General features: G+C 44.7%; 1 protein-coding gene across 15 annotated transcripts in view; it reads right to left on the bottom strand.

The window, feature by feature from the left end:
* LOC123774747 (heterogeneous nuclear ribonucleoprotein L) overlaps positions 1-23874 on the bottom strand; it is a 204739-nt gene that overhangs the window by 26450 nt on the left and 154415 nt on the right. For all 15 annotated transcript variants that reach the window (XM_045769295.2, XM_045769294.2, XM_045769296.2 and 12 more), the window contains 3 exons: positions 21287-21359; positions 10587-10672; positions 4305-4401 (listed from right to left, as the gene is read on the bottom strand). In XM_045769295.2, coding sequence (XP_045625251.1) covers positions 4305-4401; positions 10587-10672; positions 21287-21359 — 256 coding nt within the window. The remainder of the gene's footprint in view (positions 1-4304; positions 4402-10586; positions 10673-21286; positions 21360-23874) is intronic.

The following is a 23874-nucleotide window of genomic DNA, read 5'->3' as shown; positions in this document are numbered from 1 at the left end:
CTGCCAGCAGGCCCACATTATCCATTATAACCCGATTAAGTCCAGCACTTCCTGCAGGAACTTCTCTCATAGTTTTTAACACGTCTTGTACCGGTAACATTTCTTATATTAATTGGGAGGAGATTGAAAGTGGTGGATATGCAGTTTTCTCTGATTGTGCATATGGTACCTCTACTCTGCACCAGTCTATATTGCATTTTCTAACATCTTCTGCTAAAAAAAATTGATATTTTGTTGTGCATATATGGGATCGAGTATTTAGAATCTTCCATTTGCATATCATCAATTGCTATCAAAATTCCGCATCCAAGAATGAACGAGCATGTGGATGAATATCAAATGTACAAATACTTTTTTCCTCTACCGGTCCGACTACACACAAACACCTGTATTAAACCAATGACGACCCAAACAGTCCAAGTCACCATAACTGCACCACTCTTGGCTCCCTCCCCCACACCAACAGACTCCATTCTTTTACCATTTCCTTCTAGAAACTTTATCGCAATATAGTCTTCACAACTACAATTCAAATATTTCCCAATTTCCAACTTGACTAAGAAGAGAAAGATCTAACGGTTGATTGCATAAACATAGCATCCGACTTTTCCTCACCAAAAATACCCTCGGAGTCCTAAAACAATATAAGGGTAAGCGGATTATCTAGTAAGAAGATTTGCGCCAGTAGGAAATAGAGCCGTATAAAAGAAAAGGCGGTCTCGACGACCAGCCTCCGCCGTCTCCTCCAAGGAATATTGACTTTGACAACTCTGCCTGCGGGCCCCGTCAAAGTTGGTCCGGATTTGCAAGTCTGATTACGACGCCCGTCACAAACTTGAACCCATTTTACTTAAGTCTGGTTTTCGCGGGGGAGGTGGGGGGGGGGGGGGGGTGGCGGCGTTAGGTGGTGGCTGGGAGGGGGCGGCGTTAGGTGGTGGCTGGCTGGGGGGGAGGGGCGCTAGATAGTGGCTGCCCTATACAATCTTATCAGCCACAGCATCAAGATTATAAAGTTGTGCATCACCGCAAACAGAAACGCCTGATGCTGGCTTGACATTCTATCTGCTTCGCTGAGGATACATAAAAGGTCATCCACTTACTGGTGGGTAAAGCGACGATCTCGCTTTGTGTAGAGTCAGAGTTCCAAGCAATTTGACACAGGTCCTACAATCCAGTTTTCTTATGCCGCTCCAATGTGCTGTACTGTAATACTGGCTTAGCGCTTTCTGCTAACAAGTACCTAACTTGCACAATACAAAATACCTCTATGGTGTAACGCTTTTTCTTCTTACTAGTTTAAATCTGAAATCAAACTTACATTTTTGGAAATGTTATGAACGACCACTGAATAACATCGTGGTTCAAGAGGTATTTTATGAACGCAATCAACTCTGAAAATTAACGTCGTCTAAAATAACCGGGAATGGCGGCGCGACGGCCATAAAAAGTGGCGCGAGGCCGGGTATCTGATAGGACGGATACGCTTGCTTCTCATGTGCAGGCTTGGTGACGGGTTATCTTGGTGGGACCGTTCGCGGACCTCAGCCACCCCAAGTTACTACCACTGCCTGGATCAATATCTGCTTACACCAGGTGACACCCGCGCTCCCACACTCCCCCCCCCAAACCCCCACCATATAAACGCCCTTGAGGCCACCTCTACCGCTATCAACGCAAGTTGCCTTTACAAAGGCACCAACACGTCTTATTACAGCTCTTACTTCGCCCACATCCTCTCTACACACCACTCGCCTGCCACTTCTGGCACTCCGAAATGGAATATTTGTTATTGGTTACAAGTGGGGGAAAGGCGTTAGGCATGACGATAGAGGCACGAAAAGCGAGCCCGGGTTATAGTAAGGGTCATCACAATTTATGAGAGAGCTGGGCCCCAGGCACTAGCACCGTACCCGGGCCCGCTCATACTACATGTCATGGCCCGACACTCGCATCGGTTGTACTGCTCGCCTACAATAATAAGCCACTTATCTAACTACAACATGGTATACGTAATGGGCATTCACCAGCGTGCATCACCCTGACCAGCATCGCCAAGGCCACGGTTTAAAGTGATCTACTTAACGAGTACAGACAGCAGCTCCCTAACATATGCTACCGTATCTATTTCCGCCCTATCACTGTCCTCATTCCTCAAGTCATACCTGGGCCCCATTAGTCTCTTGTTACTGCAATACCTTATGCCTCCCTCGTCTTTAAATAGCATTACTTTTTAAGTAAGAACATCCAGTCTTTGGATTCAATTTCTGAATGAATGACTGGCATCGGGATTCGTGATTCTAGTGTGTTGTCGAATGGGTGGAGAGAATGGGGGAGGGGCATAGTCAGCTACAGGGGACGTTGTGGTTGCTCTCTCCAACAAATACCTGATCAACCGGGCAGTGATTCATACGTCAGGCTGCAAGCAGCCTGCTTAACCAGACGACGAACTGGGAGGCCTAGTTAGAGACCGGGCCGCGGGGCTGCTGATCCCCGAAACCTCCGCAAGTTACGTAGGGAGTGGTCAGCAACTGGGGAAGGTGAGGGAGGGGGTAAGGAGGTGAGGGAGGGGGTAAGGAGGTGATCTGGCCGGGAAAGGGGGGGGGGCGGTTAGCAACAAGGGGGAGGGGGGAGGTGGTGGGGGGGGGGAGGAGCGGTCAGCTCCAGAACTAAGTGGAGGTTGTTTTCACATCTTTGCTACAGCCGGGCACATCCGTCACAGAAGAGCTATGATAGATTGGCTGATAGTGGCATTGTAGCATAGAGTGGAAGAAGCAAGAGTGTATAGCAGCCGGAACTTTGCTGGTGTTAACTGGAGTGTGCACGGGCCCAGGTTTAACTTGGTCCTCCCTCGCGCCACCACTATGTATCAATCTCACCTAAACTCTACAACCCAAAAACAAGTGGCACTAATGACAGCTAATAGATGGCGAAAGGAATGCGGCATGACAACATTGCCAGGCTGTGGGAGGGGAGGGAAGAGCCAAGCTCTAAGAGACTGCGGGATAGAGACTAAGACAGATGGAGGGGAGGGAAGAGAGCCAAGCTCTAGAGACTGCGGGATAGAGACTAAGACAGATCACTGGACTCAAATGCATCGAAAAAAATAAAAAGCTATGTTTTCTAGACATAGAAAAATCAAGAGACTTAAAATTAACGGTGCAACAACAACGAACACTATGAACTCACGAGGCCGACGGCACTTCAACCTCTTTCCGCCGAGTAGGAGAAATATTACTTGAACGAAGTGAAAAATTTCGAGAGTTGGACAAGTTGCTAAGAAAATGCTTGGTCCCAAGGGCTGCGGATAATCTGCGGAAAACCTGAGGGAGACAAGTTCCACGGGGCTAATGAAAAAGAGGAAGGGGGCCTACCGTGTGCTTGTGGAGACTATATTTATGGATGTCCCGGGGGGGGGGGGGGGGAATCTTTATAGATGCAGAAGGTGTGCGCGCCATGGGGGTTCAGTGACGAGAGCGCGGCTAATAGCTTGTGCTAGATTAGAAGCTAAAAATTTTAAACTTGGCCGAAATAATTTAAGTTATACAACGCCAATTTACCTCTTAAAAAGTCTGAAATAGTGGATTAAAATATAACACCGCTCTCCGCTACCAAGATGGCGTCACTGGAGGGACAGCAGCTAGTGAATAATGAATCTACACCACGCACAAACCCATGATATATAATTTTATCCCGAGGGTCAGCGGTCCCCATGAAGCTGCTTCCAACATGGTCAAGCCCACACTCACTCAACATCACCACCATGCCTCATGCCTCAACATCACAGTCCGTGTGGCAATCCCTCAGCTATTCCCCGCTACATGCCAAACGTCACTCTTGCTAATAAAATTATAAGCGGGATGAGAGACTATTAGTTTCTGACGGGAGTGGCAGGGTCAGCAGGGTATAACCACTTTTTCTTTCGTGTTAAGATCACTGCAAATTAACTTCGAAGTAACCCAAGTTATCAGGGAGAACAAGCTACTCCTTAACATGCTATGGAATACAAAGAGGAGACTGTTACGTTCAAGCCAGACGCCTTGGTGCCAGCAGCAGCATGGCGAACCCATTTGTGAAGACGAGCTCCACCACAGTGGGACGCAGCCGCAGCCAATTCCACACAAACATTAAGCAATGAGTAGTACAAAAACTATGAACCTATATTCTACGAGAATTAAACAAATGCCTAAATATCCACCGAAAAATGAGAATTGGCATAAAGCCAAGCAATGGCTGTATATTAAAATACACAAATGACACTGAACCACGGGTATAATAAGACTTAACAAAATCAGTAAAGAACGTACCTTGGCGTACTCGATGCGCAGTGTGCAGCAGCCAGAGTAGATATCTGCTCCTTGCAGTCCTTCCCGGGCACGGGTGGCTGGGTCGATCCCGTCGAACGTGAGAACAGTTAAGGACAAACAGTTGTATATTATGTGTATATGTATACATATGTAAATAAAAGCGGCAATTAGTTTTTGCCAGGTGTACAGGTGTGGGTGGTTTTATGGCGTCAAGCAGTTTTATACAAAACCAGTATTTCAATATTTACCAGGGATACCTATAACATTTTGCCAATGCTTTCATCTTTGGCTACATGTTAAGCCTTGTACCACCCTGGCCTGGCCTGGCCTGGTCTCCTCTCCATCTGCCTGACAGTTGCGTCTTGCAGACACTTTCCACTATTTGGATCATGTTATGCCATTTGAACTCTGCACAAATAAATTTAAGATAGACTATACCCTCAGACATTACATATTTATATACGGTTAAAGAAAATTAAGTACTATGATAAGCTGGATACCGGCTGGATGGGGTTCTGAGAGTTGTTCTATTCCACAAGCCCAGCCCGGGGCCAAGCTTGACTTGTGAGAGCTTGGTCCAACAGGGTGTTGGACCTGAACCCCATCAAGCAGGTAGTTTGCTCTTGGGGGGGGGAACCTAACCAATATGGCTATCCGCCGTGCGTAAACTACAGTATGTTCTAGTCAGCCCCACCCACCCCGTTCACACTTGTGCAGGCATTTTAACATGCTCAGGAAAATACTTGTCGTAAAAGTGTCGTGGCCGCCATCCCGCCGTGCTACCTTCAATACACACAAGCAGCAAGTGTTAACCGGCCAGCCCAGAATGTCTGCTACCGCAACACGTTCGTCTTGGCTGCCACGGAATGCCGCCTTACTTGCAACGATGCTCTCAAAAATACCTCAACATTTATCAATTAAATAAAGCACGGCTTAAAGAATGATGAGAAAGGAGTAAAAGATAGAGATGAAGCGTACGAGTAAAACTGGGTCCGCCACCACCACGGTGACAACCGTATAATGTGGTGGTGGTTCCCCAGAGGTCAGTGCCCCCAAGCCGGCGGCGATGACTGACTACCTTGTCAGTTGTAGCCACACCGGTCCCGCCTAGGCTCCACGCCCTGCCTGTTCACGTGTCCCTTTCTTGAACACTATTAGGACATACTGATAACCCCTACCTTGAAGTTACCTCGAGGTGCTTCCGGGGCTTAGCGTCCCCGCGGCCCGGTCGTCGACCAGGCCTCCTTGCTATAACCAAAGTATTACGGACTGACCAGACTGCACATTAAAAATACCCACACATATAAATGCCATTTTATATTTTATATTACATATAAATGCGTGGGTATTAAAAATACACACTTCACATATAAATGCCACTCTAGCACAACCAACACTGTTTCAGCAGCGTTGGCGCACTTTTCTCTCCACACCATATACGTTAAAAAATTCGATTCCAAAGTAATTTCATGGTGCAGGAGACCTGGACCAACCTCTCCATGTAAAAATATGCAACGTCTGTGTACTCATGATGCAAGGTGTTTATACCTGCTGGCAATTAGTTCTTCTATTCCCGCAGCCTGACCCGAGGCTAGTTTTATCTTACTATTGCCTTCCTGATCTGCGAGACTTCTTTTAGCCCTCAGGACATGTCAGCTCCATGACAAGCCATGGAACACTATGCAATAAATTTGTGTTTATGGCAAACAGACTTTTCACGGGATTTTGGATTAATTTTAAACTTCCTAACGTCCCCCTCTCATTCTGATATTTTTCAGAATGGAATTTTGTCATTTATTGGAACCGTACCTTTCAATGAGATTTCTCGTCTTTTTTTTTTGTTTTTATTAAAGACTACAGCGGGCAACGAGTGCTCCGAGTCTGTCCCAGTAGTTTAAGTACTTCATCGATTCCAATATTGCCTAATTTTGTATAGGCAAGAGTTTTAAACATACAAAACTACTATTACTAGCGCCCTATTTACTATATGACACCTACGACGTTTAAATTTGTTATTCAAACCGCAATGCCCATGAAATTGCTAGCATGGATTTCTCCCAATGATCCAAGTACTGCATTTGCCGGATACCACTTATGGGAGGCGTTTGTGTTTAGGCCTGTCATGTTGACAAAGATAAATGAGGTTACACTTTGTGGCGGAGGAAGGGTTCGTTCGTTCATTAAGGAAACCACTAAAGTACCACCATCCTGCATGTCGACATCAAAATTCACTATACTTTTGTTTACGTGTGAGGATTAAAGTTCTCTCTTCCAACAGCGTCCAAGACCAGCCGGTGGAGAAAGAAGCCCAGTTTCTAAAACGACTTAGCAAGCTTGAGGGGCTGGAGAAGACGGGAGAGGCCTGCCTGCCTCTATCCATCTTCTCTCTCCTTTACAGGCTTCCTTCATGCCTACCTGACGCTCCCTCTCATTTCAACCCTCCCTGAAAATCCTGCCATTCATTCCCCTCTCCCCCATACCGTGCCTCCATCCATCCCCTCCACACCCTCCCTGCCTACCGCAACCATTCATCCCTGTACCCTGCATCCATTCATCCATCCCTCCCTCCCTCCCTCCCTACACCCTGCCTGCCTCCATCCCTCCCTGGATGGCAAGCAAGCCCTCACCCGGCCCCTGTGCCGCATCCATCCATATCCCGCACCCGGCCTGTCGCCCTCCATCCCAACATCAGCCAGCAGCACTACCTGGCATGTGACTGACATCTTGGCGACGATTCTTACCTTCTTTATTGATTATGACCTCCGTCGACTGACACGCGGGTCGGCTTCTTTGTCTAAGTGTAGAAGCGGCCTCGGCCACACGCGCCCGACGCGGCTCGCCTCCAACTTTCCTTACCTGCCACCTAAACTGATCCTTCGATTACCCAAGACAGGCGGTTGTTCGAGTCTTCACTAGATGAGGCAATCGTACTAACCAGTAAGCAGTTGTGTATGATGCCTTATGAAACTTAAAAGACTAACGCAGCCGAATGAAGCTAATAGTGTAGAATATGCCCACTGAAATTATACAACACTATCACTTCTTGGACTAACCTCCTACCAAGAAATGTGAGAAATATTGAAACATGCTGAAATTTTGAAGACTGAACTTTACAAGTATTTGCAGCTGAATCACCCGGATTTATAAGTTAAGGATCTATTTATGATTTATAAGAGGCTCCCAACATAAATAGCCTCGCTGATCAGGCAAGCCCTGTTCCTTGCGATTACCTTATTGATACAAGTACATTAAACGTCAACAAGGGCACCCAGAATGAGAATTTTGATAATCACCCTGAAGGAGATTGTTGCAGTGTTGCTGCAACACTGCAACAAGCCAGCTGAGCCAAGATAATCCAGGGGGGGGGGGGCAAAGGGAGGCCTAGAACTTTAGGGGTAGGCCTGATAGCTGAATGGACAGCGCTTCGGATTCGTAGTCCTGAAGTTCCGGGTTCGATCCCAGGTGGAGGCGGAAATAAATGAGCAAAGTTTCTTTCACCCTGATGTTCCTGTTACCTAGCAGGAAATGGGTACCTGGGAGTTAAGACATCTGCTACGGGCTGCTTCCTGGGGGTGTGTAACCAAAAGAAGGCCTGGTCGAGGACTGGGCCGCGGGGACTAAGCCCCGAAATCATCTCCAGATAACCAAGATAGGCCAGATAAACCAGCTAGCAATAAAAAGGGTACACTAAAGATTAGGTTTCAGAGTTGTGCGAGAGATCCCACAGAGAGTACCGAGGAAAAAGGGGAAGGCGGACCAATATAGTGCCAGGGGGAGGACCTCCAAAGTGGCGTGATCGACCCATCTAAGAAGCCCATTTGTTTGCTGCCGCCAGCCTGACAACCTAGGCTCCGTCGCCTCTTTCTCCTGCCGCTCAGGGAAGCCATCTAAGGCGCCCTCGACTCACCTCACCCACAGAGACCAGCCGCGCCGCCTGCACCACAGTAACCCAAGATGGCCTCCATTTCTCTCTCGCCAGAAAGGGAGGACTAGAAAGAAAATGTTCCCGGTCAAGTATTGTAGATATTAAGGAACCAAAGCTTTCCAACACACAATATAAGAGGCATTATATTTTGACTTGTCTGGGCACCTTGGAAAAGTTTCACGTCTTTTATTTTCATTACAAAATACTGATCATGAAGAGACCCAAGAGCACCAGACCTAACAGTACTATTACCATCTTGTATTGTAAACCCTCATTATGCCCCTCTTATCTTCATTTAATTATTTATCATATAATTCGTTGATGTTTTTGTGATCTGTAAACGTCGGGTCGTCCTATTTATTGAACCGTTTCACTTGCCACTGGGCCTATTAAGAAGTCTGACGTTGTCTTTCATTCCGAACTTTGAAACCAACTTCCGCTGACAATTTAAAAACTTTCCAGAGTATCATATTTGCTACGTGTTTGCTCCCCAACCAAAGAAATTGCAGCTTTGATTTTGGTGTCTGTGAAGGATGAAAGAACACTTACGGTGCATCGAGAGTACCAGTGCGAGGACTACCTTCAACACTATCATACTATTTTCAAGGTATTCAGGCACAATTGTTACAAAATAATTAACAGACTGTCCTTTTTAACACCAAAACCATTTTAAACTATATTATAGATTATGGGATCACCTTTAGAATCTAATCTGCAACTATTACCCATTACATAGACCATCTCCAGTCCAGGTTGTCTATATCCTTCCCGACCCAATGACTACTGATTACTATATTAATATATCATCCCCTATCGTCACCTCCAATTATCCTAGTCACGCGTTTTGTTGCTATGTTGGGGAACAAGGCTGACAAGGCTGGGGGAAGCCGGCGCCCACACCCCCGTCTCTTGTCCCTTAACAAAACTAGTACAGTACCGGAATATAAATCTACCGCCGCCGCCTCGACACACCCAGACGGCACCTATTGTGCTTAACTGCATACTACACACACTTGTATTTGCTTAATTTTTCAATAACGTGATTCATCCCTAAATGTTTTATGGTCATAATGGAATGCGTACTCTTAACTAGGCAAACTTGCTTGCCGCAGGAACTACTGTACTATGAACTGCTACCAGGATCAATACTTGTATTGATCTTTCCACGGGGAAGTCGAGAGAAGGACGGCTCGCTCCCTCATATGCTGGTAGGCTTAACTTGGGACAGGGAGACAGACATTTCGATCTTTTAGTAGTCCGGGACTGTCCCCCGCACGTAAAGTTATCTTGTCCTATTTGTCGACTGTTTGCTGTCGCTTCTCATTCCAAGGCAGGGACCCTAGTCCGGTTACACTGGCACACTTTAGTGGTGTTTATTATGCGTCATCTTGAAACGCGCAGTTAGTAATGCTTCGTATATTTAGAGGGCGCTTCAATGTCATAGTCCCTTAATATTAATAGATTTTATGTATTTACTTGCACTTGTACTGCACCAAGGTCAAAAAATCCTTGGAGCAGTGTGACCTCTGGCTGCTCTAAATAGTTTCCGGCGCCTTTGTTAATAATCCTTATCGTCAGTAATACTAATATTTACAGGTTAAACTCCTCTTTACCAGCGAGGAACTGCTACAACGTAAACCCAAAAACTTGCTACATACAAATTGTTCAAGAATATACTTGTCTAGGTTACGACATTTAATGTTAAACTTCACTACCTCAATTTAAACTTTTATTATCAATTATTGTCTCGCAACGGAAACGGGATAAAAATGTTCCCATTCTGAAATAAATTTTAATCAAAACAACGAAGAACTGCAGTAACATCTAGAGTAATAGTTGTGTTGGTGTGGCATACAACACATCGATGTCCCTCACGCGAGTGCAGTCCTCTTGATTTCTCTCCAAACATGGAGACTGCTCCCCATGTTTACCCAATCTTGCTTAGTGTCGGGCAGAGCATTGCACGCCAGGGAGTGCGGGGTCCTCTCCTTGCTCCACCGCCATCCCCTTTCTCCTTGTCCTAACACTAAATAATAGTTTCTATTCACATTTCCTGCATATAGATCTATAAACTCGCACAAGTAGTCAGGATAACTGAAGCTGCCTCGTATGGGCCAATGGGCCTTCTGCAGTTGCCCTATGTTCTTAAGCTATCACCAAGAATAGTTTAGTTTAGTTCATTTATTATGCACCCCATACCCATCTTGTGGGCGGTAGTGGAAAGGGTTACAGAGGCACATAATGGGCTCAGGGACTGAACCCCACAATTCATTTAGCTAAGCAAGTTACAAGAATAACACACAAGAATACACACAAAAAAATAAAAGACCGTATTTATGAGTTGCTTAAAAGGATATTCAACCATGGCCTGCACGCCATTCTTCTTGAAGATGACGATGCGAAGAACGTTACCGTAGGACTGGCATATAGTGTGGATCACATCCTGCAAGAGAATAAATTTGTTAGATAATTGGTTACATATAAAACAAAGGTAAATACTTTTTTTTAAAAAGCTAAAGTGGATACAAGTACCCCTGTGCAGGCCCATCTCGAGACATATGGTGGTGTAGTGATCAGTGATGCTCTAAGAGAGTAGTAGTGTATGGGAGGTGGTGCCCGGGTTGTGTTTCGCCTTCATTATCTCCCTTATCATATATGCTATCATTACATCACTTCTGAACCTTCACCCTCTCTAAGTTTGAGAGATTTCAGTTCTAAACTTATCCTCGTAGCTTGGCCCTCTTGTTGCTGAAGATTTGCGCTTTACGGGCAGCAGATTCCGTGCTCCACATATCGAGGTGGTTAATGGTACATTTAAATCTGAGAAAAATCAGTAGGGGATTCAAAGCTCTTACTGATTTCCTGATTACCGAGTCGGTGGATGCCTCAGGAACCCTAGAGGATTAAGCTGAATACCAGGTTACCTTGCGACGATTTCGAGGCTTACCGTCCCCGCGGGCCAATCCTCAACGAGGCCTCCTGGTTACATTAGTTTTGAGCACAAGTATTGTCGTACAGTGGTTTAAGACAAGTGCTTGGGAGTACCTATGGTGCAGGTTCGAATCACGCCATTAGAACCTTTAATGCATAGAATATGAACTTGTAAATAAAATTTACAAGCAAAAGACAATTAGTAGCACCCAGACCTCGTCATCACCCAGATCACTACCAGCACCACATTCTCAAGAGGGCAGGGTTACAACAACAACAACCAATCCAACCACTCACCATAACGGCAACAGCCAATTCCTACCTCTTTTTCTGGTCGCCACAACCTGACCCTTGCATCGGCTCAGTCTACCATTACCAGCCGGCAACACGCCCCCCTAATCGATGAATAGACTCGGCAGGTGAGCCCCTCTCCGGCCCGTCAGGTCAAGGCTTCATGTAACGCACTGGTATAATTTGCCGCACATTAACCTGAGCACGCGTCCTACCTGACAACCCACGGCTTCTTTCCCCTGGCAATATATATACATCACCCTTGGCAACACCTTACCGCATTTAAATCAATCATGCAGATATATTATTTTTCCACTATTTTTATTTGACTAGAGGAGGAGGAGGAAAGAGGCTATGTTGGACGGGGGAGGGAAGCGAGAGGGGGAGAATGGAGGGAAAGGAGATAAATATGTGGAGATGTGAAGAGAACCGACTACATACGCAGCAGTCATTCAGGTGCTGAATGGCCACTAATATTGAAGATTTACGTGTAAATTTGTTCAAGTGGGTAGACACTGACCACAGCCTGGTAATGGCAATACCGCTCTTCAGCAATAACCTACTTCCCTACGAGGTTACTTCATGCGTTCTCACTTCATCCACTCCTAGGAAAGAGGATCTAAATAAGTCACCTAGTTATAATTATAACTAGTTATAATCTGTCACGCTGTATTTAACAGTGACCATAACACCTATGCCTGGACAGGGCACAATCCTCTGCTGAGCAATAACACTACACCTCTGGCAATTACTAATAACAATAATAATCGAACCCGTGCACTGGGAACTATCAGGCAAATCTCTAGACCACTATACCACAAGATCAAAAGCATTACAACTTTGAATTAACTGAATCTTTTAGGGATCCCGTGGCTTCCACTGATGCCTAATCAGGGTGTCACACAATAGCCCTCGTGCACTCTTGACTTGTAGCCTAGGAATTCTACCTCTAACGCTTCTCTTCAAATACAGAAAAGTCACATTAAAGAGATGTATCCATGAGAAAATCATTTAGCTAATTTTTCATTGATACCTCAACGTTAATGTGATTTCTTTGAGCAGCAATACAGTAATATAAAAATAAAAAAATAAAAATAATAATAAAAATAATCACGCGTTCAGCAATCACCATAAGCCCATCCGTAAGTGACGGCCGGGGCTTGGCATTACACCAAGGTTTGGGCGGTCATACCCAAGTGACACAACCGCGGCAAACATGTCTCCATAATCAACCCCCCCTCTTATAAAGATATTATTACTAAAATTATCCCACGTCACCCATCAAGCACCGGAGAGTTTGGGTCGTCCGTCCAACAGGGCCGCAAAATGAGCGACGGCCAACTCGCGCCGCGACATCACGCGGAGGTGATTCATGCCAACATGGAATGTCTTGGCTGATGGGTAAGGTATGCAAGATGAGCAGCTGACCCTAGTTAGAGTAGATGCACAGTACATACTGAAGATTCCTGGCATTCACTCCCCTCCACAGCACGAACCTCGATGACATTATCAACTAAATTAACAGGCAAGAAGCAAATTAACAGGTTAAATTAACGCCGTACCCGTCTATATTAAGACGGTTAGTGAAAGCATAACAGATTTGAAAGTCGTCAGAGAACAAACAACTTAGCGGACGACGCTAGCGTGACGGAGGAGGTCGTTAGTGAAGGTAGTGTAGCGACACGTGACGACACTCTTGGCTACCCAGGCAAGGGTTACATATATACAATATACTTTTGCAACAGTTCAGCCATTGAAAACAACTTTGCCACGACTCGTACGTGTTGAAAGAAAACTCTTTACCAGGTCATGTCAGCTGCTGCTGCTGCTGTTTTAGACTTAGCTACTCAGAACGAAGTGTCCAAGTAGCACGGGCTATGGTGAGCCCGTAATTCAGCAGCTAATAAGAACTAACCTTACGTTATGGACTAGGAGGGAAGCTGGGAGGAGGAGGAGGAGGCTGATAAAAGAGTGCAGGAGAAGGGACGGATAAAGAGAATGCTGATGGGGGGGGGGGACACGGATAAAAACGGGGTGGGGTGTGAGTGAGTATTGCAACACGAAGGAGGAAGCAAAATTATGACTAAGTTAAGAGGACGATACCAATGATCATCAACATTGATGATCTGCCACAGGACCCGCCCAAACATCTCTCAAACGAACAAATCCACAAGGGCCGTGATGAGGGTTAGAACCTACGTCCGAAAGGATCCCTCAATCTCTCAAACGCCTTATCAATCTAAAAGTAAGAAAGACAACCCTGGGAACAGGGGGCCAGATTCACGAAGCAATTACGAACCTGTATATCTTTTCTCGATCTTCGGCAGGCTTTGTTTACAATTATTAAACAGTTAACGAGCTCGGAAGCACCAGGAGGCTGTTTATAACAATAACAGTTGACTGGGAAGTTTGCATGCTTGTAAACTGTAAAATAAATGTAACCAAAGCAGTCAAAGATTGAGGAAAGATGTACACATTCGTAAGTGCTTGCGTAACTGCTTCGTGAATCTGGCCCCAGAGTTCCATGCTCAGAGCACTCCGCACTTGCACCAGGGTGACACGAGTGCACACCTTCAACATTCACAAGTAACCATGGCAACCCCTGGCTCTGCCGGCGGACCTATGCACTACTCCCGGGTCCCGGGGAGAACCAGTCAACCATGAAGTGTAATTTTCCGGCAGTCGGGGGGGGGGGGGGGGGGGAATGGGTAGATGAGGGGGATTGGGGAAGGAGGGGGATTGGGGAAGGAGGGGGATTGGGGGAGGAGGGGGATTGGGGGAGGAGGGGGATTGGGGGAGGAGGGGGATTGGGGGAGGAGGGGGATTGGGGGAGGAGGGGGATTGGGGGAGGAGGGGGATTGGGGGAGGAGGGGGATTGGGGGAGGAGGGGGATTGGGGGAGGAGGGGGATTGGGGGAGGAGGGGGATTGGGGGGGGGCGAGCCTCCCTCCCTCTCACCCGGCCACACCATTGGAGGCACCCCAGTCTACCTTTTAAGGGGCCGGGAGTTCAAAAAATTTTTAATCACTTAATGAAAATTACTTTAAATTATACAAATCTCCAGTTTTTTGGCAAGAGCGTCGTTAAAATTTCATCCCAATATGTTAAGAAATAGATTTTGAAATAAAGTTCTGATTATAAGGAGAAGAGCTGCAAGAAACTGGAACTGAGGGATAATGTAGTGACGAGAGATCCAAGCACCTGTCCGACGCACAAAGATGAATAGGAGTAAGAAGGCTTCACAAAAGTGGATACGCAGCTGGTGCCTTTCTAGCATTACTAAGTAATACATAACAAATACTAAGGAAGTATGTTATGTTGTATTTCGTTATACATCATATAAATACATTGCTATCATTACCAATACCACTATTTGTTAGCCTCAATGCATAACAATTGGGGAGGGCTAAATTATTTTTCTCTCCTGTGTTTAAAAAATGATTTTGTTGTGGCTTCTACATCTTGGGGAGTAATGAGGGGGCGAACGAAATAAGTCAAGTTAATCAGTTACAGGTGACAGAAATTTACTTTTGACGAAAAATTTAGATTTCAAACTACTACAAACAAGTTGTATTGAAGAATTAGGACCAGATGCAGGCTTTATCACTTATTTAAAGTATACTTATTATCGTTATTAGCCCATTATCCTTATCGAGGTTATCCTAAGTCTAGGCCCGGCTCGACTTGTGATTGGTCCAACAGGCTGTTGCTTGGAGCTGTCCCGCGGGCCCCCAATATCCACTAGAGCCTGGATGGCCCGTCACTTCTTGCAAGAACTTATCTAAGTGCCTATTTAATACATCCATCTTTATTCCAGCAATATTTCTAATGCTTGCTGGGAGGGTGGTTTCTCGTTTCAGTATGTTGTTATTCTACTGTGCAAATTTGGAACCTGGCCTTCAAGTATCTTTCATGTATATATTTGATGCCTCTCGTCTCCTTTCCAAAGAGAACATTTTGAGAGCTTGGTATAAACACATGATGCTTTTATACTGCATGGTGCGGGCTGTAGAGGGCGCACGAGGGTTTAGGCAACTCGTCCTCCTAAGGTTTCCCCAACGTCAAAAAACTGCCGTACTAAACTGCCCTTATCCTAACCTACTACCAGACGACTCAAAACAAAAAACAGGACAGTCAATTTTGCGAGCTACCACCATTTTCTAGTACGACGATTTTTGGCCTTAGGAGGACGGGTTGACGCTGTGCGGGCAGATGTGGGTGTATATGGGTGGTAGTGGGAGTGGAAGGTAGAGAGGTGGGTGCAACACAGCAGCAGGACAAGCATGAAGAGGGTGGTGGGCGGACATTGATCAATGGGAGTGTTTTTGCAACCGGCTGCAACCCACCCCCCACTCACTCACACCCGCTTGATTAATTAGCTTTATTTTCACGTATAATGAGGGACAAACTCTAGTAAACAGCCCCCATAAATAACAATTACCAGAGTTAAATATGAAGACTACATCGTGGCAGATTAACGGGCGGGTCTGTGCCCTTCCTGTAACCACTACTATTTCCTACCATTCAATCACTTGCTGTGGCACGAGGTGGATTATAACCTGGTGGATTATAAGCAGCAATAGCCTGTATGGGCAAAAAATTGCAGTCATTTAAGATTATCCGTCTGAACACATTACAACAATGATAGCTTTTCGGCAAAACTTCAGTTATACTACCATTCTTGCTACCATTTTTGGCTCTGCTACCATTCGACTCGGTTTCGCTACCATTCTTTAAGACACTTTATTCTCGTGTAAGAGCCTCTAATGATCTGGTCTGGTGTACCATGCTCAGATCTTGCACCAAGCCAGCTCCAACCAATAACCTGTAGTAACACTTGCCCCAACACCAGCCACGCATGAACCCCAGCTGCCAGACTAAAAAGTTACAGACATATGTATCCCTCCTGCATGTAAACAAACATTTATCATTTAGAATGACTATTACTGTCCTGTCCAAGTATTATGAGGCGATGATCGCTCTAGTAGTCCCAGGAATCGCCACGCTTTACAGGTTATGTTGCAAGTTTGCAGGCGCTTCCAACACATTCCTCAAACATTCACCTTAACTAATTTTAGTCAAGTTAGCGAACATTGTTACACTCGCGCTAGGAAAGGAGGGAAGTAGGAACGGAGGGGGAAGGGGAGGTACTAAGTTAAGGAAGAGGGAACAGGGAAGTGCATGTACAATTGACCACTGGAAGAGATAATTTCAGATTTAATACAAGTCTTGCATGGCCGTTTGTGCATATTTTGGTGTAATGCGCGAAGAATGACGCGTCCGGGTTGTATTCAGCTCACTAAACTAACTCAAATTTGACACGTTATCTTACGCTTTATGCATCGCTTTGCTAACATTCACATTCATTCCAATTTGTTAGGATTTCGATATCATATTCGGTGCACGTCCTCTTATGAATGGGACTAACTTTTTTATCTGCATTTCATAGGTTAAATAATATATTTGTTTAACGCGATATTTTGTACCTTTCTTCACACCGATCATACTTAGTAGTTCTATCTTTATGACCTCTATTGTTGGTTGGGTGCTTAGGGCTGTTTTCCAGGAATGCTAGATAGTTCCTTATTTAGTAAAGGTGACCCAATTTGTAAATTAAATACCCGGTCCCTATGCATCATCTGGGAACACTGCATGTTGTGATTAGAGCCGTGTTCTTGAGAAAGTGAGGTACACAAGTTTACTGGTCGTGAAGATCGAGAATATTATTCTATAGGTCGCTTTTGTTATGTTGGTTTAATGAGATTTTTTCAGTCTCATTAACTGATGATCGCTCGTTAATCATTAACTATGATGATTCAGGCTACTGTTGGAATTGTTCTCATATTGTACATCATCTATTGTGTTCCACTTACACGCGAAGTTTTAGTCACCCCGGAAGAGAGTCGGTGGTAGATTCTTACTCAAAATCTCTCTTCACGGCGAAATCCTCGACCGTTTCATCTGCAGATTTGTATACGAGACCAACTTATCAGGAGTTATGTGCTCTTTTAGTTATAATATTTAACTGCGTGATTCGAGGATCTTGACAATTGTGTGAAAGCGAGGGATGAGAGGAATTATGACAAAGTGAGGAACAGACCTGGAAAGAAGGACGACTCGTGTATAAACGAGAGCAGTTATAACTGGATCATACCTGGAGTGGCTTCAGGGAGTTCTACTCCCGAAGCCGGCCTCGGGTCAGCATCAACCATTCAACTTCTACTTAAAACACTCCCTGTTCAGTTCAGCTTCCACCGGAAGCTAAATGTACCAGAGATTCCAGATCCTACAGGTGGTTGTACCTGTAGGTACAAATTGGCCACAACTTTGTACCCTGTGAAATTCATTTGAAACCAGTGTCTCGTGCCACAATTAATACCTGTGGAAGGTTATAGGGGACGACTGCTCACCTGAGTGTGTCAGGAGGTCGGGTAAGAGGAGCTATAATGTATCTAACCACCAGCTTCCGACCATTGCGATGGTCAGTGCCAAGAATGTCTGCTCTTCTCTTTCTAATAGCCAGCCGGAGGGACACGCGCGCGCGCGCGCGCACACCTGGTCGTTAATGTTACAGCCCCTCTCCCATATCAACTTAAGCCTCATATTTTGTTCACAAACTGCTCTAAAATTACATGTCTGTGCCCAAAATCTTAAAGTGTAAGGGCCTATAATGGTCACGTTAAGAGATGGCAATGATGCATGCCTAAAACTTTAATTTAAATAATATACGGGTATTATATTTGTCAACAACGTCATGATGCGCATAATCTAGGCATTGCCAAGTAGTGTTACGTCTTCAGAATACAGAGTTGTCATACACTGACGAAAAACTAAGCCACCTGACATACGTGAAGACAACCAAAACTTATTTTTTGCTGCAGCGTAGTGGTGTGTGGGGTTATGTATGACAAGCATCCGTCTTGTTTAGACCGAGTCATTACAACTACACACCACTTGTTCACTACTCGCCTCTCTCTGAATAATGTGACACCATATATCAACCACCCAATCATACCCCCCCCCCCTCACCCCACTATCGTGGCCGAGTGGGGGGTAAAGGAAGGTATCTGCGAGTCACAAGGACACTCCCGTCTGTCATCTACCTCGTAGGTTAAGAGCTAAGAATTGTATTATACTGTACTGCTGCTGCTCCTTTCCAGAGAGGAAATTATTAAATTTAATGAATAAATCCACAAGGGTCGTGACGAGGGTTCGAACCTACGTCACGACCCTTGTGGATTTGTTCATTTGATGCATCACGCTATTGTGATTTGTGTGTGTATTAAAATTAATATTTCAGTCAGGATAAGTGGTGATAAACTTTTCCAAACCCCACATTACCGAAAATTGTGCACGTTATCAATGATATTTTTCAATTGTTAACGTGATATTCATATGCCGCGGGTCAAACTGAATAAGGAAGATAAAGCAGGAACATGAAGTAAGCTTGGCCAGAGAGGCGGGCAGGTGGTGGTGGCCGCAACACAGCGGCAGATGGTCAGCTCTACGTTTAAGCCTGACGGTGCCAGGGGCCTCACGCCTTCTCGGGTTACAGTGACTGGCCAATGATACGACTTGTCACACTACAATCACGATTTGTGCTGCTAATGCTACCGAAATGTTCCCACTACATCTCTCGGTCATAATTTGACAGAAAATACACTAGCAATCATTGTATTGTGCCTCTAGAGCGTGATATATCGAGTATGGTAATTAGGTTATCAGGCGGGCAGTGTTGATGCAACAAGATGCCAAGCTATGGGAGACTGGGCAAGGGACAAGTGCGTCAACGGGCGAGTGATGGCCTTCGCTAGTGCCATTTGAGTTAGTTTACTCACTGTCAAGGTATTCAGTACGCGGTGACTGATAGTGGCCAGACATGTGGCTGCCACACCTACCCCGGCTCACCACTGCCAATACGCTGGCTTACCTTGGCACATGCAACACCATCAAGAATTAATAAGCGTACTTTTGATTACCAATGGACGTGTGCCAAAGTTTTTATACAGCCGTGGCCTGATTTTTATTATTATTATTATTATTATTATTATTATTTTCTCGATTGATGCGACTGTTGCTGGAAGTCCACATAGCTAATTGCAAGTGATTTATTCAATTGAAAGTTTACTGTTGAAAATCACTATCCCTCTCCTAATCAAAGCCTTTATATTTGTAGTTTTCAATATGATTACAGGAATTTCCATAGTCATACTTTTGAAGTGTACTCTTAACTGCGGGTTAAGAAAATGTATGTGGAGGTTGTGCAGGAGTACCTGGCTGTGGTGGCATGGTCGGGTGTGTGTGTGTGTGTGTTTGTTTTTGTGAGTGTGTTTTTGTGAGTGTTTTTGCGAGTGTGTGTTTTTGCGAGTGTGTTTTTGCGAGTGTGTGTTTTTGCGAGTGTTTTTGCGAGTGTGTGTTTTTGCGAGTGTGTTTTTGCGAGTGTGTGTTTTTGCGAGTGTGTGTTTTTGCGAGTGTGTGTTTTTGCGAGTGTGTGTTTTGCGAGTGTGTTTTTGTGAGTGTTTTTGTGTGTGTTTTTGTGAGTGTTTTTGTGAGTGTTTTTGTGAGTGTTTTTGCGAGTGTTTTTGTGAGTGTTTTTGCGAGTGTTTTTGTGTGTTTTTGTGAGTGTTTTTGTGTGTTTTTGTGTGTGCGTGTGTGTGTTTGTGTGTGTGTGTGTGTGTTTGTGTGTGTGTTTGTGTGTGTGTGTGTTTGTGTGTGTGTGTGTTTGTGTGTGTGTGTGTTTGTGTGTGTGTGTTTTTGTGTGTGTGTGTGTTTTTGTGTGTGTGTGTGTTTTTGTGTGTGTGTGTGTTTTTGTGTGTGTGTGTGTTTTTGTGTGTGTGTGTGTTTTTGTGTGTGTGTGTGTTTTTGTGTGTGTGTGTGTTTTTGTGTGTGTGTGTGTTTTTGTGTGTGTGTGTGTTTTTGTGTGTGTGTGTGTTTTTGTGTGTGTGTGTGTTTTTGTGTGTGTGTGTGTTTTTGTGTGTGTGTGTGTTTTTGTGTGTGTGTGTTTTTGTGTGTGTGTGTTTTTGTGTGTGTGTGTTTTTGTGTGTGTGTGTTTTGTGTGTGTGTGTTTTTGTGTGTGTGTGTTTTTGTGTGTGTGTTTTTGTGTGTGTGTGTTTTTGTGTGTGTGTGTTTTTGTGTGTGTGTGTTTTTGTGTGTGTGTGTTTTTGTGTGTGTGTGTTTTTGTGTGTGTGTTTTTTGTGTGTGTGTTTTTTTGTGTGTTTGTGGGGGGGGGGTGACAAATGACATGCCACTGACAGACTAGCCACATGTTCACCCACCAAGTCTTGCTCGCTCATACAATTACTGTAACAAGCATGCCCAGATCCAATTACAACCATCCAGTGTTAAAAAGTAGCTCACTTAAATTTAACGCATAATGAAGGTTGGTGTACCCGCGTCAGCCACCACAAGGCAGTGTACAAGGTGGACCTACAATAAGCCTTCGCGGAACATTTCAATCTGTTTAGGCTTCACAAGCGTGGAGGAGAGTCACGGTTTAAAATAACCAGGAATTTTAGGCAGGTGAGTGGCAGCATTCCCGACGGGCCTTTATATTGGCTCCATCTTTATATTTATATTATATTATTTATATTTTATATTTGCATGCCTTGCCCCATCCTCGCACGCACCCCTCCCTCCTCTCAATTCCTACATGATGCATTAACGTTCTGCAGGTACTGGGACCCAAGACTTGTCCCTTCCTCTTCCCTGACGAGTCAGTCACTGCTCACCTTCACATTACCCGCTTTACAACCAAAATAATTCTGTTCAGGCCCATGCCGGTCTGGATAATTGTAAAACAAATTTGATAAACAAAATTCATCAATTAACATACTCACCACTGTGATAGGGTAGGCGGGGTTCAAAATGGTCATGAGCAGCACATGATTGGGTGTTTCTGGCTCCCCTTTCCTGAAAGAAGAAAAATGGCAATTATTAAAACATCTTTAAACAATTCCTTACACACGTGGCATCTTCAAAGTACACGAGAAATTGTGGAGGGGGTGGGAGGGGGTAAGGGGTACACTATAGGGCCTAAACTAGTCTACCTTCACCAGTTTACCCACAATCATATGACTTGCTTTCAGTTACCATCAATTCGCGTCTCTGACCGCGACTATGAACTTTCACTAGCGCTGACAAGCACGTCATTGCCTCGCTTGGCCATAGAAAGCAAGCTATTGCTCCAAGCACCACTTCGCATGTTAAAATTATTCCAGAGAATCTCTACCACCTCATTCACTGAGAATGATTAATTTATACATAATTATTTAATTTAACGTCTTAAGTACAATGGTTAAATGCTTTCGATGGTTTCAACACAGCTATTTGAACAGCACTGAGACTGAAAATAAGAGATTAAGAGGATAGGTAAACCATCCGAGGTTACTACAGCAATCATCCTGACCATAATTATGGCGACTTCACACTCGCACCACATGCTCACGTAGTATAGTGAAATACGCAGATGGCCAAGCTATCCAAAAGCAAGATAGGAAGCAGCTAAGGACTGAGACCCAGCCAAGGTCGACGTGAAGAGTGGGCGGGTCTCCATCGATCGTGGCAGGGTCGTGCCGCACCTACACGCCCACCACCTGCTTCCTACCGCCCCTCCCTCTTCACCTCTTCCACCACCACACCCACACCTTTGTCGCACCACATTCTCTCCAAGTATACTAAACGCTCGCATTAAATTACTTTGCGCTGGTTAAGAGGATCAACGTCCCTGGGCCCAGGCTCTGACCAGGCATCCTGGTTGGTCAACCAGGTTGTTAGCAGTTCCTCGCAGCCAAACGTATGAATCACAGCCCGTATACGTGAAGGTATACGTGAAGGACCAACTGGGCTATACTATATATGTGGCATATCCATACGTTGCTCTCCAAGCAATAGCCTGTTGGATCAAGCTCTCAAGTCAAACCTGGCCCCGGGCCGGGCTTGTGGAGTAGAATTCCCAGAACCCCATCAAGCAGGTATTCTTTGGTGGTGTTTATAAAGTTCTCTTTGAATACCGTGAGGGGTCGGTTAACTATGCTATTTCATGTTCATGTGTTGATAGAGTTTAAGAGTCTCGGGCCCTTGACGTTGATAGAATTCTGTCATCGTACCAATCACCTCTACCTTTTAACGGGGCTACTGTGCACATTCGTCAGGCCTCCGGGTCTCGTGGAGGATTATTTCCATGTATAGACTTGTAAATATTAGAGGGACTGGTTCCAAGTGTAAATTATGCATCTCTCGCCTGCGCACAAAAGAATGCAGATTACACAATTTTAAGCCCTCGATAATTTTGATGTTTTATTTAGTATTTTAAGGAAGTAAGATGGTAGTAAGGTAGTAAGATGTAGCATGTTCTCCAGGTCAGCAATTTCTGTAGCTTTGAATGGGATATTACATTCAAGGAGTAACAGCAATACTCCACTAGTCATAACAGTATCACTGGTCTGGCATATCTTATGGGTTTCTGTTATCCAACCTGGGTGTCATTTGCTCTTGTTGTAACAGTTGTAACAGCTATTTAAATGTGTTCTTCAAAGGCAAGGTTTTCCGACATGATTACTCCCAAATCTTTAATATTGTCTTTTTTACGTTCTGTGTGATTCGACAGCTTTTTTTATATTTGCTATATTTTAGTGTGATGTCAGTAATATCGGTCTAAAAAAAATTGCGTCTGCTTTACTACCGTCACTGTGGAGTGGAGCTATTTTCACTGATGATGTTCAGGGCCTGTGGTTTTCTTTTATTAGAGTTCCTGATGAATATAGAATTCCGGGAATCAGGGCCTGATGTGGAGTGCATAGGTACACTATCTATGGCTACTTTTAAAGCCCAGCAAGGTTAGATCTGACGCCTAATATATCTGATGTTTGCATCATATATTACTGTGTTTTCAGGGGTGGACTGAAAATAGAATAGCTGTACCCTCAGAATTTCCTATATTTTTTTTATCTGAGAAAAGTTCCTTATCCCTTACGCAAGGGCCTAATGCTAGACGTGTTCTATATGTTTGCATATGGGAGAAGTATTTTAAGATTCCTATTTCACTGATGAGATTTTTTTTCTATTTGCCTTTCCTAGATTTTAGAAGATTCTTGTAACTATAAGTCGACCATTTCGGCTTCACAATATAGCCGCCTTTGTCGTTCTTGGGGTTTATTGGAAAACATCTCTGAACTGGAACGCCCCATTTCAGTTCAGATTTCTCTTCACCTGCGAAGGGAACGGTTGTTCTCGGATTTGCATCTTTCTATTCTTAGTACGTGACTAGCATATAACTAGTGCTGCTGTTCATTTATCTCACGATGTTAGATAACCTGCCATGCCTCCTGGCAGGTCTTCTGTTCAACTGAAGCAGAAAGACAAACAGCGTTACATAAGCCGCCAGACCTACAGGGCTTAAAAGGATTGTCACTTATGAATGCTGCCT

Source organism: Procambarus clarkii, chromosome 68 (genome assembly GCF_040958095.1).
Source record: "Procambarus clarkii isolate CNS0578487 chromosome 68, FALCON_Pclarkii_2.0, whole genome shotgun sequence".
NCBI lineage: Eukaryota > Metazoa > Arthropoda > Malacostraca > Decapoda > Cambaridae > Procambarus > Procambarus clarkii.
The sequence above is the reverse complement of the archived record's forward strand: the minus strand, read 5'-3'. Positions and strand labels throughout refer to the sequence as shown.